Source organism: Pseudorca crassidens, chromosome 1, assembly GCF_039906515.1.
Source record: "Pseudorca crassidens isolate mPseCra1 chromosome 1, mPseCra1.hap1, whole genome shotgun sequence".
NCBI classification, from domain to species: Eukaryota; Metazoa; Chordata; class Mammalia; order Artiodactyla; family Delphinidae; genus Pseudorca; species Pseudorca crassidens.
In genome coordinates this window covers 174,599,088-174,617,169 of record NC_090296.1, presented here as the reverse complement: position 1 = coordinate 174,617,169, position 18,082 = coordinate 174,599,088, and the positions used below count along the sequence as shown (strand labels likewise).

The 18,082-nt window shown below is 43.0% G+C and overlaps 1 protein-coding gene across 2 annotated transcripts in view; it reads left to right on the top strand.

The window, feature by feature from the left end:
* SFMBT2 (Scm like with four mbt domains 2) overlaps positions 1 to 18,082 on the top strand; it is a 209,637-nt gene that overhangs the window by 36,473 nt on the left and 155,082 nt on the right. For both annotated transcript variants that reach the window (XM_067700782.1, XM_067700793.1), the window contains exon 4: positions 1,099 to 1,339. In XM_067700782.1, coding sequence (XP_067556883.1) covers positions 1,099 to 1,339 — 241 coding nt within the window. The remainder of the gene's footprint in view (positions 1 to 1,098; positions 1,340 to 18,082) is intronic.

Genomic DNA, 18,082 nt, shown 5'->3' with positions numbered 1-18,082 from the left:
ATAACCCTTCATTAAAAAAAAAAAGAAACTCCATTTTCTGAGGCTGCACTGTTCACGCAGTAGCCACTAGCCATCCAGCATTTGGAAAGTGTGTCATCTAAGTTGAGATTGAAACCAAGTAGGACCCTGCAGGGCCTTCCTGAGAACAGACCCCCCTGTGTCCCCACCTCCAAAACTGCAGCCTCCTAAGGCTTTCTCTGAGTTGCAAAGAGCAAATTTAATCAGAGAAGAAAATGTAGAAACTAAGGAAAGCAGTCAGGCAAGACAAAATAGTAACAGTTTAGCCATAACACAAATTCAGGGACCCTTAGTTCCTGCTCAGGGGCTGTAGATAATATCCTGAGCCGTATCCTTGAGTTGATTTGCAGATACTGAAACCCCACCAGGTAGAAGAAGTTAACTACATGCTGACCGCCAGCAGGTAGACCCCAGACTGGTTGGAACCAGAAGGTTGATGATTGAGATTCTCCAAACATCACCCTGTTACCTCACCACCAACCAATCATAGAATTATTCGTGAGCTGGTGACACGCCCTGTGACCCACACCCCTCATCTTGCCTTTAGAAACCCTTCCCTGAAAGCCACTGGGGAGTTTGGGTCTTTTGAACATGAGCTGCCCGTTCTCTTGCTTGGTGCCCTGCAGTAAACTCTGCACTTTCCTTCACCACAGCCCGGTCAGTAGACTGGCTTTGCTGCACCTCTGACTAACGGACCCAAGTTCTGTTCGGTAACAAGATGTGCTGTAAGTGTAGAATACACACCAGATTTCAGAGGCTTCATTGGAAAATAAAAATGTGAAATTTCTCACTACTATATTTTTATATTGGTTCCCTTTTGAAATGATGCTATTTGGGATCTGTTGGGTTAAATAAACTACATTACTAAAATTAATTTCATCTGTTTTATCTCTCTCTCTTTTTTTTTTTTTAAAGTGGCCACTAGAAAATTTAACGTCACACCAGTGGCTTACATTACATTTCTTTTAGATGGTGCTGATCTAGGGCAACAGAAATATTAAGTGCTGTGTTTTCAGTCGTTCACATAATCTTCTGGGTGGACGTGTCTAGTGTAATGACGGATTTTCTGTGTTCCTTAAGGTTGAGATCAGCATTCAGAGCAACTTCCAGCCGGGGATGAAATTGGAGGTAGCCAACAAGAAGAACCCGGACACGTACTGGGTGGCCACGGTCATCACCACCTGCGGGCAGCTGCTGCTTCTGCGCTACTGTGGTTACGGGGAGGACCGCCGGGCCGACTTCTGGTGTGACGTGGTGATCGCGGATCTGCACCCCGTAGGGTGGTGCACGCAGAACAATAAGACCCTAATGCCCCCGGACGGTGAGCACGGGCTGGCCCAGCTCTCGGGTATCACTTGTGATGCTGGTAGAGAAAACCTTGTAGAGATTCAATAACTGATATCCTAGGAAGGTCCAGCACTCTCAGGGTCTCTCCTTGAGTTGCATTAGCCTGAGGGCGCTGGAGTGAGGGGGGACTGGGTGCATTTTCAGATGTTGGAGCTGAACTCGACGGTTGAGCCCACCATGGCCTTTATGCCTTTGAGCCTAATCCTCGGGTGGGTTTCTGGAGGTAGGAAAGGAAGACCGAAGGGATGCCCATGACGGAGGCCTTGTTCTCCCTTTGCTGATAGATTATCTTGCTTTTCTTTTGCTTTAGAGACTTGATGTTTTGAATAGCACTATAGTGCATCAGAAACAGGTTTCTCTAACAGGTTTTAATCTGTCTTGTGTGGGGAGACTGTCAAGTTGAGAAACATGTAGAAAACCAAACAGATGAGGAGAAATGACAGTACTCTCAAAGAGATTGCCAAAGCGTGTGTAGATTAGATCCATTTAGTTGCTGGAAAATGGTGGTTTTCTACTGGGGCGATTTTACCCCCCAGGGACATCCAGTGATGTCTGCAAGCATTTTTAGTTGTGAGAGGGGAGGAGGGGGGTGCTGCTGGCATCTGGTGGGAGGGGCCAGGGATGTTGCTACACATCCTACAATGCACAGCAACCCCCCAGACGGTGATGTTATTGGGCTCAAACTGCCAATAGTGCTGACTTCGAGAAATCCTGCTGTAAAAGAATGGGCTGCCTCTTAGGATGATCAGGAACTCATCCGATCCTGTAAGTGAGAGAAACTGCCTTACCAAAAAGCTGAATCTCAACACCCTGTCCTCTTTGCACTTGAAAACTCCTGATGCTAATTCTCGAGCAGGTGTGATGTCTCCTTAGGACCTGCCTGCCTGTCTTAATTTTGACTTGATATTTTTATTTTGAAGCAACGCGTAAAGTATTAGAGCTGACTCCGAGGTTCCTTGCGTCCATCCTATTCACAATTGCTTTTCCCTTCTGAGCGTTTGTAAAGTTACGTAGAGATGTGTCATAACAAACGCACGGAGTCTGAGTTGCATTTACGTGACGTGTGTAAGGAGTGAATCCGTTGCCTTGGCCTTACCGAATGTGTTGGCCCTTTATCGTCTCAGGAAGAAGAGAGAAGGCCCTTCTTTCTTTACTTATTATTTTTTTAAATTTATTTATTTATTTTATTTATTTTTGGCTGCGTTGGGTCTTTGTTGCTGCGTGCGGGCTTTCTCTAGTTACGGCCAGCGGGGGCTACTCTTGTTGCAGTGCGTGGGCTTCTCATTGCAGTGGCTTCTCTTGTTGCGGAGCACAGGCTCTAGGCACGCGGGCTTCAGTAGTTGTGGTGCACGGGCTTAGTTGCTCCGCGACATGTGGGATCTTTCCAGACCAGGGCTCGAACACGTGTCCCCTGCATTGGGAGGCAGATTCTTAACCACTGCGCCACCAGGGAAGCCCTGTAGCTTTATTTTTAATATAACACCTCACAGAGGGTAATATTTGTCCTTCTGTGCCTGGCTTATTTCACTTAGCATGATATCTTCTAGGTTCATCCACGTGGTAGCCTATGACACGATTTCCTTCTTTTTAACTGCTGAATAATATTCCATCTGGCTTTGAATTAAAACAGCCACTGAGGTGAGACTATAAGATTATTTAATATCCCTGTGATTTCCGATCTGTCATGAAAAAATCAGTCTTTTTTTCATTTTTCGGCTCCTTGTGAACTATATAGTTACTACGATTCCTTTAAAATTTTTTAAAAATTGAAGTATAGTTGGTTTACAATATTATATTAGTTTCAGGTGTACAGCATAATGATTCAGTATTTTTATAGAGCATACTCCATTTAAAGTTATTTCAAAACAATGGCTCTATTTCCCTGTGTTGTACAGTACATCCTCTCTGCTTGCCTGTTTTGTACACAGTAGTTTGTATCTCAAAATAAATCAGTCTTGATGGATGAATTGTACTGATGGAATATTGGGAAAATACCAGTTTTAGAGAACTAGACACTTTCCCACTTGCCAGCTCTGCACACAAAAGCCATGTAGATATGTCCACACTCTCCCAGGAGGGTCCAGACATGAGTTGATCCCAGGGGCAGATACATACCTGGGGACACCGAGAGTGGGGGGCCTGAGGGGGACCGAGAGGCAGGCCCTTCTCCTGTGTGAAATCTTGCCTTTTTGCTGTCCTTGCTTATCTCATGACTTACTCTTAAATTTTGACACTTTTTAAAACACCCGTGGAGAAGATGTAAGAGGGTTTTACTTTGTAATAGAGCCTCTAGTGGATCATTTTAGTGAGAAGTTCCAGGGTACAGAATTTTAACACTCTAAGAGCTAATGGGTTCATTTGGTAAAAAAAAAAAAAATCCATGCTGTTGCTTGAGAAAAGAAGGCAGAGTTGATGAATCAATTCTTCTTCCTTGCCTGGGTGAAAAATGTGGCAGCTGCCACAGTTTCAGAAACACCATCAAATTTGTATCCTCCTGACTCTGTGCTCTTAGGCAACACGCAGACACACTTAAAATGACTAATTGAAAATGAAAAATGGGGAAGCCCCATGAAAAGAGAAACCATTAATGTGAATGAAAGATTTGAAGTCTGTTCAGACCATCCCAAGTGATGCTAATTGGAGAATTTCTTTATTGCTCCTTTTAAAGAACTTTAAAAAAGTTTAGTCGGTGATCGATACAGCTTGGAAATCTCGAGTACAGAGAACAAAGTCAGGAAGTAGCAGGTTCATGGGGCAAGAGGTTTTATTGATTGCTGTAGTGCAGGATAATTATTGCTTCGTAGCCAGAGGTGGCAGCTTGTTCCAGAGGGAATCGTAGAATCTATTCTTGCACAAGGATTCTTGTTGGTGTGGTTTTCTGTCTTACAGAGCTCATTGCACTGTAAATCCCGCAGCTGTACCGGTCGATCTTTGTTGTGGTTAAACTTGAAAGGTGTCCCAGAATATTAACAGGAGTGAAAGCGGTCCATGACACCTCGTGTATTGGTTTGGGAGGCTCCGTGGTGATAGATTTTCTTACTGATCCCAGGAATCGGGGTAGTATGAAGCAGGGACATGGCGTTTGGAGCCAGAAGATCAGGTTTCTTTCCTTGCCTCCTCTGTTAATGTAGGTACCTCTCGCTCTCCCATTTCCTCATTTTTGAAATGAGGAGGTGATAATGTATAATCTCTAAAGAGCTTTCCAGTCTCACCTGCTTTGGTTTGTGATCTTTGGAAAGGAAAGAAGGAAGGAGGAAGGTGCTAGTTTTCCTATTGTGTGCATGAGGAATGGAGTTTCTTTTGGGATTAGGATTGATGGAAATCTAGCCCAGGAGTCTGTGCAAAGCACCCAAGTCAGGTTTCTGTGTGACTTTCTGGGATGGTGAAGTTTCAGTGGGTTGGGAGGCAAACTAGGTTGGGAAATTATGTTGAGCATTTGGGTCCTTTGTCACCTGCCGTGGATAGAATTTCACCCAATACAGAATTGTAGACTCTGGTTCCTCGATGGAAGCCAGAGACCTCGGAGTACTCAGCCCCTGAGAGATCGATCAGTATGCGGATGTCAGTTTCAAAATATCGTTGGGCCAAGCAAGAGGATGGGAGTTTTGGGTGGTTTTGTTCATTGATGGGAGAAAGGAGAGGACTGCCTTTTCTGGTCACACTTAGATCTTTCTGGTCATTTTTGGATTCTCCAAGTAATCTTATGTCTTCTGAAGTCACTGCCCTGAGAGTCATGTTTTAAAATTTTAGATGACATTTTACCAAGCACGTAGCATCCTTTGCAGTCCTGTATTTTCCTGCCTTGCTCTTTTAAGTGAAACTAATCTTTGAATCAATGCTGGCCGTTGTTACTCCTTTAAAGTTAGGGGGAAGGAAACAGCACGGCAGCAGCTCTGTTGTACTTTGTTAAGAGAATTCCCTTAATAAAGACACGTTCAGGGAGACCTGGGTTTAGTGACCAGTTGACCATTCCACGAGCAGTGTCCCTGCTCCAGAGCTAATCGGTACTAATCTTTCATATGAAAAGTATTAAGAAACATAGTACATGAAAGCCTCATGACGTGCGGTGGAGGATGATAGCTCACATTAGGGGAGCGAAATGTAAAACGTTTTGGCTTTTGGTAAATCAGTGAGGCTTGATCTATTCATAAGCACGTGCAAACTTGCAAAGGGCAGCAGCCGAGTAATGATTGTTTATGGTGATAATGTAAGGAAGTCATTTAATCCAGAGACTGTTGCACTGTCATTTATTGAGAAGCAGCAACATTGCCTCTTAATGTCTGGGGTTGGGGAACTCTGGCGTCTGGAAGGTTCCTACGGAGTCCCAGGAAGGAATGCTCCGATAAGACGGCAGGTGAATTATGTGTGAGGACGACCGTCCAGATACCTCCCCCCAGCTTTTACACTGAGAAGTATTTATGTGAGCTTTCTACTGCTGCAATAAAAGTATTGGAATTCCGGCGCCTTAGGAATCATTCCACTAATTTTTATTCTCCCCTTTATTAAAATTTCTGTAATTTGAATTACAAACTCTGCAGTCTTGCCAGAATGACTCTATCTGCCATTCAAAGTTGAATCAAAATTACTGGAGTTAGTTAATAGGTAACTTATTTGAATAAGGGATGTTTATTCATGAAGCCTTAGGAGAAAAGTGTGAATATGGCCTTCTGTTAGGTCGTGGAGGTGGATCCCGCCCAGTTCTGAAACTTGGTCCCAGACTGTTCTGGGGAATTGTTGTTTTCAGTATAGTTGACTGTGAAATGAGACATGTGGCAGTCGGTTCACAGGACCGTAAAGTGAGCGGGTGACAGGACTTATCAGTCTGTAACCATTGTTTAACCGTGGACTCAGAACTAGAATTTGATTGTGTTACATGAGATGATCAGCATTTAAAATTCCTATCTTTTTAAAAATTTAAATGATATTTTAGTAATACTAATGAAACCTAGACAATCACATTGTTTTCATTGGCCACCTAATACTGTAACTGGAATCCCATTTGTACACTAATAAGAAAATTAAATATATTTGCTAAAAACTCGAAGAGAAAAGGTAAACCTTAGTGGCCTCTTGGAGTTGAGGGAAGCACATACTCTCACTAAATATTAGATAGTTTGATGTAAAGAGAAAAAAGCCCATGTTGTAAGGAAGGGTAGGATGTTTTTGATAAATATGAGAGTAAATAAACTAAAAGACATAGTTAATACGTTGAAAAAAGTGAGTTAGTATCTTCTTGTCAAAAAAGCCATTTTTGATAATGGTATGTGAAAGAAGGAATATTCAGGTAAGAAATAAAGTAATCCCTTCTCTGTAGGCACTTCATGGCCCTTTAAAACGACACACGTGGTTTGGAGTCCTATCTGATCATGTGGAGACCCTGTGTCTAGATTCACTGTGGCGTGGACCAGAGTGGACCTGGCTTGCATGTGTGTGCGTGAGCGTGTGTGTGCGCTTGTATGTGTGCATGAGCGTATGTGTGAGCGTGAACATGTGTGTTTGCAAGCGTTTGTGTTTATAAGCATGTATGAGCATGTGTGTGCATTTGTATGTTTTGATCGGAAAAGCATTCGAAATAATTTTGGTGTCTACCATGTACAGATGACGTCATTTAACAATTTGGATGATCTATCGGCATCTCTTGAGAACTTGAGAGATGTAGACCCGTCCCTGCATCCCACACTGCAGCCTCTGCCTCATCCCATGGTCCTTTGCTTTCCATACCATCTGTCCCCTGCTTGGTTCCTCTGATCTGCTCGGGTCCTGTCGGCATCTGGGTCCTCACCTCGAGTGTCAGCCTCTGAGCCCGTGACCTCAAGTTTCCCAGGCGCCATCTGACAACATGCCACATTGGCCTGTATGGTCACTAAGGTTTCCTTCAGCTCGAGAATGTTCTGAATCTAAGAACTCAAAGAGCAATGGATGAGAATTTATGAAAGGGCTCTGAAATAAATAGGCTTTATGAATAGAAGCCTAAGAAACTGTGGGGTTTTTTTTTAACCTATGGAAGGAAAAACAAAGATGAAAAACACAAAGGCAGACTATAAATGGTCTTCATCTAAATCAAAAACCTTTGTATATATAGGTAGTGGTGAACTCTTTGTTTATGAGTAAAAAATTAGTCTTCTATAAATTTCTGTTTGGTGTTTGTATTTATCTCTTGAAACTCACTATACTCCACATGCCGCCTTTATCATTTTCTTGCCTAGTGAATAGCTGAATCACAAATTTTAGTGTTTGAGTCATGGCTCAACAATTAAAAACAGTTTCTCTCACCCACAAAATATTTTATGGTGTCCCTACTATGTACCGAGCAACTCAGCTTAACCCTCTCCTTAAGAGCAACACTGTAAACTGACTGGTGCGATTCTTACTTTATATCTGAAAAAAATGTTGCTTGGGGTGTGTAAATAATTTGTCTCCAGGATGGCATCTTGGATAGATTTTTAAGCCCAGAGCGATTTTTTTCCCTCCCAATTCTGAAATCAATGCTTTGAAAATAGCAAGGGTTGGTGAATGTTTGTTGATTGATAAAGTTGTGTCAATAAGACTTGACTGTTTAGACTTGAAATATTGGACACCTATTATTAAGAAAAATTGTGGAATTGGCTTCTTGTGATTTTTAAGAGGAGGGTAAAAAACTCCTTGTCCAGACTGTTATTTTGTACATTTTTGTCATTTTGTAGGCAAATAGATGGAGGAGATTCGGTCTGGAGCTTCGTTGCCAAATGGTAATCGTGAGATTATGTAAAGATATGTAAATTGTATCAGATGCTATTTGGGTTTTTCTGCTTACAGGAAAACTGTAAGCACAAAAAAGGACTATAAGATTTTCCTTTTTGGTGTTAGTCATAAATGCATTTATTTTCTTTTGCTTCCTAACCCAGCAGCATATGTACTTTAAATCAAGCCGGTGTTTAATTCTGTGTGGAAGTGAGGGTGATTTCGTTTTGCGGGTTTCCTTCCCTGTTGTCTGACTCGTTTCCTCATGGTTAATCCATCATCTCCTTTGCTGTCAGAGCCCGAGGCCCACCTGTCCACTCTCGGCCTTGGTCCCCCACCACCTGTCTGGGGATCCTGGCCCTGGGCTTCTCCCAACTGGGTTCGGTCCTGATGGCCCCATGTAGGGAGACTCAGCTTGCATCCGGCCCCTGTTTCTGCTCTGGGCAGACCCTTTAACACCCCAGTGACCCTAATGTAGAGGCTGCAAGAGAAGTCTTCAGTCGCCTTCAAACAGACTCTTCCCCTGGGCACAGGGGGTCCTCTGGGACCGCTGCTCTTCTCAGCTCCGACCCTGACTTGTGGACCTCCCTGTTCTCCTGCCCTGAGCCAGGAGTCTTCAGTGTGGGCCGTCCAGCAGCCCTCAGTGCCGACTGTCCAGAAGCCCTCAGTGCCGGCTGTCCAGGGCCCTCAGTGCCATCTGTCTGCTCTCCATCATGCCTCTACCTCCCTCTAGCCTGTTGGACAGGTGAGCTTCCACTTCTCTTCTTGCTTTGTGTTCCTGAACAAGTCTCTTGACCCCTCACTGCTTCTTACTAAGTCTCCCATCTTGGTTCCACGTTCCCAGGTCATGCTGACCTTCCAGGGCTGTGTCCCATTCCAGGTCCGTGCCCCACTTCCACGGCCATGCTTCCATTCCAGGATCATGCTTCCAGTTTGCGTCCTTCTGTTTGGCAGGTCCCTGGGAGAGTCTGCCTTGTTTGACTCCAGCTCTAAAGGAATGACTGATTTTTGCGTAGGTTGTCTCCTGAGCCTAGAATCTTGTTAAAGCTTGGTGAATACAACTAATATGCAAAGTCCTGGGGGCTTGGGCAGTGGGATTCAGAGTAGAGTTTGGTGTTGTGTTGATCAAGATTCTCCAGAGAATCAGAACCAATAGGAGGTGCAAATATATAGACAGATTTATTTTGATAAATTGGTGCAGAGAGTTGTGGAGTTTTGGCAAGTCCACGGTCTGATGGGGGAGGCCAGCAGGCTGGAGACCCAGGGAAGAGTTGCCACTCCAGTCCGGTGGTTGTCTGCTGGAGAACCAGGAAGAGCTGCTGTTGCAGTTGAAGTCCAAGGCCATCTGCTGGAGAATTCCCTCTTTTTCTGAGGAGGTCAACCATTTGTTCTATTCAGTTCTTCAACTGATTGGGTGAGGCCCACCCAATCAGGGAGGGCAATCTGCTTGATGCAAAGTCCACTTATTTAAATATAAATCTCATCCCAAAACACCCTCAAGGAACTATCCAGCATGGTATTTGACTAAATATATGGGTACAATGGCCAAGCCAAGTTGACACATAAAATTAACCATCAGCAGTGTGGACTCAAGAGGTATATCCAAGTTAACAGGGCTGTTCTCCTCTACTATCTTAACACCTTCTTAGAGGAGGAATATTCTATGTGTGTTTGTAATTGATATAGCAGTTTTCCCCTTAACAGATGATCTTCCACTGATACTGCCAAATGTCAGTGCTCTTCACAGAATGCTCTGGGAGGAAGCTGAGAGATGGTGGAGTAAATATAATGCCTACAATGCATTGGTAGCTTTGAATTCTCTGAAAGCAGAAATGCCAGGGTGAAGGGCCAGATATTCTCCTGAAAACTGTTGTGCAATGGACAGAGGTTGAACTTCACTGGCTCACTGCCTGCTTCTCAGGAGGACCATCAGCCTTTGTCTCAGAGGTTGGCAGGACCTGCCTGAGGCGGTGTCTATTCCATAGCTCTTGCTGCTGAGCAGACCTGCCTGCTGGGATTACTTACAAGGGATTTGGCTACTGCAGGTGCACATCCAGATACAGGGTTCTGTGATGTGTTTAAAAAGATAGGAGCTCACGTGCCTTTCTTCTGTCTTTAGCTTAGAGGGCATGCATCATAATTGATTAGGTAGCCTGACCTCAGCTCTGAGAGATGGTATCGTGGACCAGTGGTCTTTGATGTCAGTGCTACACTGACACCAGGACAAGAGGGGCTGTGGCCTAGGCTCTGCATTATAGAGACCCCTGTGGATCGCCAGCACCAGCATCTGCATTTATTAAAGAGTACGGAGCTGCCTTGTTCACTGGGGATCTTGCAGTCGGGGCTGGCACGGAGCCGCCCTAATTTTGAGCATTCTCTCTAACTGTTCCGACACCAGACGATCATCCTATCTCTTGTGCCCTTGGAGCAAAGGGCTGTGTCTGAGTGCTGTGGACTGTGTGGGTTGTGGCATTGCCATAAAGGTAAAATAATACATGTATTAGTAAAACTATATTTAATAAAGACAAAACTCCTCTCAGATAATAGAATGTTTTAGAATATAATAGAATTTTCGCATACTGAAGGATCAATTTTCAGTAATGCTGAGTGTCCTTCTTTTTCTTCTTCACTCTTTTTGGTGGTCCATCTTGTGGTTCCAGAGGTACTTAATAATTAGTGCAGAATTTGCAACAGTTACACACATTGGCTGAAGAGTATTTCACAATATTTAACAAAATTTAATTTTGTTTTACAAAACCAAAAAATATATTTTACAGTGTAAATTCATACTGTCCCACATATATGTAGCTCTAGACATGACATGTGTTAAGTGTGATATTGAGTTATCACATTGGCAACTGAATGGATATTGAAAGCTTGGACTGGATAATTTTATTTTTATAACCACTTAGTAAGATTAAATTCTTAAAAAACTAGATACCATGTTCAATGTTATTTGAATATTTTATTTTTCTAAATTTGAGGTTCATGAATTATAATTTGTGAAGGCAAGGACAACAAATTTTATGGAATATATATATATATATATATATATATATATAAAAACAGCTTACCAATTACGGAAGTCTTTAGTTTATCACTCATCCACACATTGCTAGCCCCTCAGCAGAACACCAGCCAAGTCATCATAATTAAATTTAGTAATCTTTAGCATTTTGCCAGCTTACAGTCCTATATAAACCATAGCTTTTTCCATCCTTTTTGATTCTGTCAATTATGAAGACGTATTTGTCAGTGTAGGTGGATAGGGCATACTTCACAGTTGGTTCGCTTGATTAATAACTTAGAAATATTTCCACATATTTATGTGGACCTGAATTTGTACTCTTGCCCTGGGCCCCGGACACATCATGGGCGGGCCTGTTCCGGGTTTCCAACGGGATTTTCCAGGTCCCCTGTGCACGGGAAGTCCTTCCAAGGTTACTCTACAGGGGTCGATTCAGGGAGGCAGTTTCCATTGCCTGAGGTGACACCATTGGTGTCCTTTCATGCCTCCCCTACCCCAGCCTTCCTTCTTCCGCTTTGGAGAAGAATGTCCCCGGGGTGCATTGCTTTGTGACACTAAACACAAACTATCAGTTTTAAGTGATCCCTCCTTTACTCGAGGCCTCATACCTACCCTCCAACCGTAAGAAACGACAATTTCCTTTTTATGTTTAATCATCAAACTTTGTAATGTTACATGGATTGTTCTGCTCAAGACTGAAAATAATTGCAATAGCCTAAGTCCAAAGAAAATTTTTATTTTGTGGTCAGAGAAATTTAAAAAAGCTTAATTATGTATTACAGTATCACATATGAATTTTTGTGGTTGTTTCAGAGAAGTAGGGTCAGAGGAACTATAAAACATTGTGGGGAACAAAAAGATGCTACGTTAGAGTGAGAGCCTGAGGATCTAGGATTTCAAGGAGAAAAAGGAAAACCACACAAACTGACTGCTAATATTCATGTCTGTTTTAAAATGTGTGGTGGAAGAGATCAGATCATTCCATTGACTGTATTTATGGGAGCGATATAGCAGTTTTATTCAAAATGGCATACATGCTATACATAGGAAATGACATCCTTTGTAACTGTTCAAAACAATGCAACATTTTAGAATGCCAAATTGAAAATACATGAAGTGGAGCCATTAGATTTGCAGAAGTAGAACCTGGGAGGTTTACATTCGTCCTGAGTAGCTGATGCCCCGACCTTGCGAGTCTCTGAGTATTTTGAATGTCCTCCCTTCTTCCGTCCCCCTCGTATGCATCCTGGAGATGGGATGGGATGAGATGTGACCCACCCTCAACCCACCTCTCATCCCTCCATCGCCCTGACTCTGCCGTGCTCCTTCAGCTCTCTTGTTCCCTCATGACAGTTTTTTTTATAATTTAGATGATTAGAAGTTCTCAGGGCTTTGGAAGTATTTACCGTCATAGGGCTTTTATGGAGTTATGTGTAAGTCATTGAATTCCTTTGGTTGTGATAAAGTGCACATCTTCCTCTAAGCTCTTCGCTGATGGGAATACAGGACCTGGCAGAGGAAGGTCTTGGGTTGATGGCCATCATGGGTGCCAGCAGCTGCTTTGGTCCATAAATGGCATTACTGTCATAGAATGGAATAATTTTTGTATCAGTCTATAAAGGATTATTTATTGAGGTTCTACTATGTACCTGTTCTGTTATTTTTTTGGTTTGAATATACAGTATGGTTGCTATTAAGTATTCAGTATGACGCACGTTTGTAATACAGTCCGCTTTTGGCTGACGGCATGTACTCATAATGATGAACTTATTTTTGGAAAGGATGTTTCATGTGGCGGTTGCTGTAATTATTTATTTGTCGGTCTTTTCTGCTTTGCTTTGGCTGTTCATTCTTGAGGCTCTCACTCTTGCCTGACTAAGAGGTATCAGAAGTCAATTTGAAATTCTGATCTCTGGAAACATGGATAACGTCTCTCTCCTTGTTTGCTTGGGAGCTGTTCTGAGCCAGCACTTCTTTTTTCTGTTTTTAAAATTTATTTTTTTTGTGTGCTAAGCGTTTTTAAAGGGTGGCTAGCCTGTAGTGGAAACTTACAAGAGCTGGAGACGGACCTGCTTGGTAATGGAGGTCTGAACCCTGATTTCTGGGGTGATCTGCCAGCAGCTAAGTTGAGGAGTCCTTCTCGACCGTATTCTGCTGGTATTTAAATAAAAAAATGTTGTGTCTCTGTGGCTGGCTTCTGTGCAATAAGAGTGCTTTTCGGGCCTGAATGGAGGCATGGAGAGGATTGGTCTGGTTAGTGGCTCAGTTATGCCTCTCGCTGAGTGTAACCTTGTAAAAAAGTCACTTAACCTCTTTGCATCAAACTCCCTGCATCCTTAAAATGGCTAATTAATACCTGACCTTGCTCTCTTGGTGGTGGTGTCAGCAGTAACTTGCATGGCAGATGCAAAACTTCTCTGTAATGGGTTGAACACTGTGAAGCGGGAAGGGCACTTAGCATCACATTTTTTTTCTTCTTTTTTAAATGAAAGAGGCCCTAATGGTCCCTCCCTTAATAGGCGAGGACAGAGGGGGCTGTGGGAGGGAGGACGTGCCTGCATCTAACATGGGGAGCCTAGGAAAACAGCTCCAAAGGCGCAGAGACCCCTTACTTAGCTGGAAGCCCCCCACGCAGCTGTGCTCCGTGCCCAGGACACTGACAAGGAATGCCTTTTTTCCCACTGTGATCTTGGAGAATTTTGGTCGTATCTCTTTTCCGACAGTTATTTTTGCCTTGTGTTGTAATTGTTTATGGATCTGTGATGGCATCTGTTTGATTATAAAAGTAAGGCTTTGTGAACACTGTGTAATCAGAAACGCATCTCTTGGATTCTAAGTCTGCTGCGTAATTAAGTATGTGAACTTGGACTAGGAACCTCCTTTCTAAACTTCTTGACCTTCACTGTGCTCATTTGTAACCTGGGGATAATGATAGCTGCCTTTCAGGATTGTTTAGTGTATGAAGTAGGATTTGTATGACCACCTCAGAGCTGTGCTAAAAGTGTGGGAGAAGAGGGAGAAATGCTGGTTTTTCCCCCTTCATCCTTCTCGTTACAGATGGTAATTTATTCGTCTTTTTGTGTTTTTATTTATTTTTTATTTTAAAGACTTTATCCTTTTTGGGCAGTTTTAGGTTCACACCAAGATTAAGAGGAAGGTACAGAGATTTTCCTCTGCCCCTGCATCCCCACCGTCAACATCCCCACCAGATGGTACATCTGTTACAATTGATGAACCTACATGGACATGTCATCATCAGCCAGTCCATAGTTGACATTAGGGGTCACTCTTGGTGTTGAACGTTCTGTGGGTTTGGACAAATGTATAATGACTTGTATCTTCCATTACAGTATCATACGAAGAGTAGCTTCACTGCCGTAAAAAATCCTCTGTGCCCCACCTCTTCATCCCTCCCCATCCTAACCCCTGGCAACCACTGATCTGTCTTCTTTCTCCATAATTTTACCTTTTACAGATTGTCATAGAGTTGGAATCACACAGCCTCTTATTTTTACACCACGCACAGACTTAAAGCTCCATCCTTGCTATGTGGATAAAGAACAAAGCCTCTGAGCTAAAACAGTGACAACAACAGACGCTAATTGGTAGGAGTGCATGCATGTTGTTTATTGAAAAGCCCTTTTAAATCCAGCCGCACTCATGCACCCCGGTCACACTGCTTGATCTTGAAGCCTAGTGTGTGTCAGGAACAGCGGTTAGAGGCAGGGAGGAGAGCTGTGACTCATACATCCTTGTGTCACAGTTAAATGGTGATCGACAGCCCATTTGCAAGGGAGGAGAGAGAACAACGGGGGAAAGTGGATACCAACCCAAGAGCAATATAATGTCATGGAGTGTAGGAGCAAATAACCCAGTCGTGGGTCTGGAGGGTCTGGGGTTATTACACAGTAACGTGTCGGCTAGTATGTATTAATTGATCTATATGACTCTCACTCCTCAAGGAGGTTTTACTTACTTTGTATCTACTAAGTAGGGGGCAACAGAAAAGGCTAAGCTCAGAGGGGTATGGTGTGGAGAAATAGAGATTGTGAATAGGTGCTGCTCTTTGATAGACGGGTGCTCTGTGAGTTGAATGTTGTATTATTATAACTTCCATAGAGCTCTTCTTTTATACCTAGACTTAGAGTATAAGACAGTCAATATTCTGGCTCCTTAAACGTGGTAAAGCCCCAAGCAGCACAGCCTGGGGGCATTGACCCAGCACACAGATAATAGATGGAATCGATTTTCGAGATGTCCTGAGTTGTGTTGGTAAGCCAGTGGGATGGGTGTGGAGCCTAGGGTGGGGATCCCTGCTGCGCTGAGAGTCAGGCTGCCCCAGAGCGTGGCTGGCTGGGTCCACAGTTGAGGCAAACTCTGTGACCCTTCAGCTGTCTGTTGAGATTGATTCTCTAAGATGACACATTCAGGTCCTCTCTGGTAGATGGTGCATCAGATGGGAGGTTCAGGACACATGCCCCAAGCCTGGGGACTTGGACTGGCCAGAGCAAAGCAAGACCCCAATCCGTGGGGTGGGCTCCTTGGAAAAAAATCTAGAACCTACAACAGTGTTGGGCACTGGGCTTACCAGGAGGGGTCAGGGCATGACCTGACCTCCCCAATGGCGTAGCAGAGTTGGGAAGAGGGAGCTGGGAAATGGGACCCCATGATGCTTCCTAGGGTCCTGAACAGATTCCCTGAATGAAGCAAGCTTGGGCAGGGCCAGGTGCATGCACCCTGGGAGGTTCATAAATATCAGAGGTTCTCAAGACCTCAGAGTCAGAGGGAAAGCTCAGATCACAGAAGTAGAGAACGGGGGGTGAGCCCCTAGACCGGGATCTCCAGTGTCCAGTGCTTTTTTCGAAAGACTTTACTTTTTAGAGCAGTTTTAGGTTCAAAGCAAAGTTGAGGGGGAAAGTACAAAGAGTCCCCATAGGCACAGCCTGCCCCATTTTCAACATTCCCCCCTTTTGTTGCAAGTGGTGAACCTACAGCGTCATCACCCAGAGTCCATATTTTGCATTAAGGGTCAGTCTTGGTGTTGTACATTCTGTGGGTTTGGACAAATGTATGATGACGTGTGTCCACCATTGTAGTGTCACACAGAGTAGTTTCACTGCCCTAAAATTCTCTGTGATTCCCCTGTTAATCCTTCCCTCCCCTCACGCCATGGTAACTACTGATCTGTTTCTGTCTCTGTAGTTTTGCCTTTTCCAAAATATCATACAGTCTGAACCATACACTGTGCAGCCTTTTCAAACTGTGTTTTTGCAGTTGGTAACATGCACTAGGGTACTTCCACGTCTTTTCTTGTGTGTCCAGTGCTTTTTTCACTTCAGTTCTTGGTCTCCTTCGTGGGTGTCTCATCTTTACCATGGAGATTATCACTTCACACACTTAAAGACCCTGCGGTCCAGATGCTGTAGAAATAACCAGGTCGTGTGCCCCCCTCCCCAATTCCTAAGGGTACCATGGAAGTTCCAGAGAGTTCACACTCAGGACAGGCCGAAATAGCCCGTGGGTTGTAGAAATTGACTTTCCTTAGATCAGAATTTATGTCAATAATTTTTAAAAAATTTGTCTGCTTTCCAAAGATGAGCACAAATCTAGGTCTATACAGCAGCTTGGAGGAAAGAATGATTACACAAAACTATTGTTCATCTTTTCAGATCTTCTTAGGGTATGCAGCAAGAACTTACAGTAGCCAACTGCTAGAAATTTTGTATTTCTAGAGAGATTTAATCAGAAGGAAGTGCTGCAGAATTTAAGAGACATATGATTTTAAGCATTTTAATAATCACTTTTCTGATTATCTGTTATCGACTGACAGAGCTGTTAAACATAGTTGATTAAACAATACAAATTAATAAAAAACCATAATGATGTATTTATACAACGGTGACTGATAGCCCCCCAAAGTCCATCATGGATTGTAGAAACAAGTTATAGCCATTAAAATAATCTGTAATTTTTTGTTTTAACCAGACAGCATGTCAAGTCATTAGCATCTGTTCAGCTCATTTCTTAGAAAATTACGTGATGAATATCTTTTAAGGCTGTCATAAAGCACAATAATCACACCAGCTTCCCCCACCACCTTCAGTCATAAGCAAAACAAAACTCTTGGAAAGACTCCAAAGAAAATAAAATTTACTGGGGACTTCCCTGGCGGTCCAGTGGTTAAGACTCCGTGCTTCCAAGGCAGGGGGCACGGGTTTGATCCCTGGTCGGGGAACTAAGATCCCACATGGCCGCATGGCGTGGCCAAAAAAATAAAAATTTATTTAAAACTTACTTTCTGGTTTAAATGTTATCTTGTCCTGTAGAGGTCAAGGGATGATTTATATGCCTTGTTGTGTGTTACGTGGAGCAATGCCTAATCACAGATACGTTTTGTGACATCAGTAAAGCAACACTCTTTTCAGATTCTTCATCTGCACATCTAATGTGTAATTTGGTAGCCCATCAGAATTAGTTTTCCATCCCTAACGTACGTGGAGCTTTAGAGTTATAAGTTCTGCCAATGGCTCTTTCAGTAAAGTGTATGTATTTACGTGTCCTTCTCGGGTGGATTTCTGTGAAGCATTTCTGCAGGCAGGATGTTCACATAAATAATCAACCAGCTAATAAATGTCAATTAATTCTATTAACATGACTGGCAGGAGTCCTTTAACAAATATTTAAGTACAGTATATTTAGATTAAATTTAGTTTGGGGGAAAATGCTTGCTTGCCTAGCTTCCCAATGTAACTGATCTTTCTCCTATAGCAAGAGAATGTTTTAATTTACATTTAAGGAGTAAAGGTCTACACTGCATACATCTGAATACTGCATGTCAGAGTGTTATGAAGATTTTTAAGTGGTTTTTAGAAACAAAGAGATTTGATCATTTTTAAATTTTCTTCTCAATTTCATGGTAACCTTTCTTCTTTCTTCCCTCTTTCTATTTTTCTTTTTCAAAATTTCTCT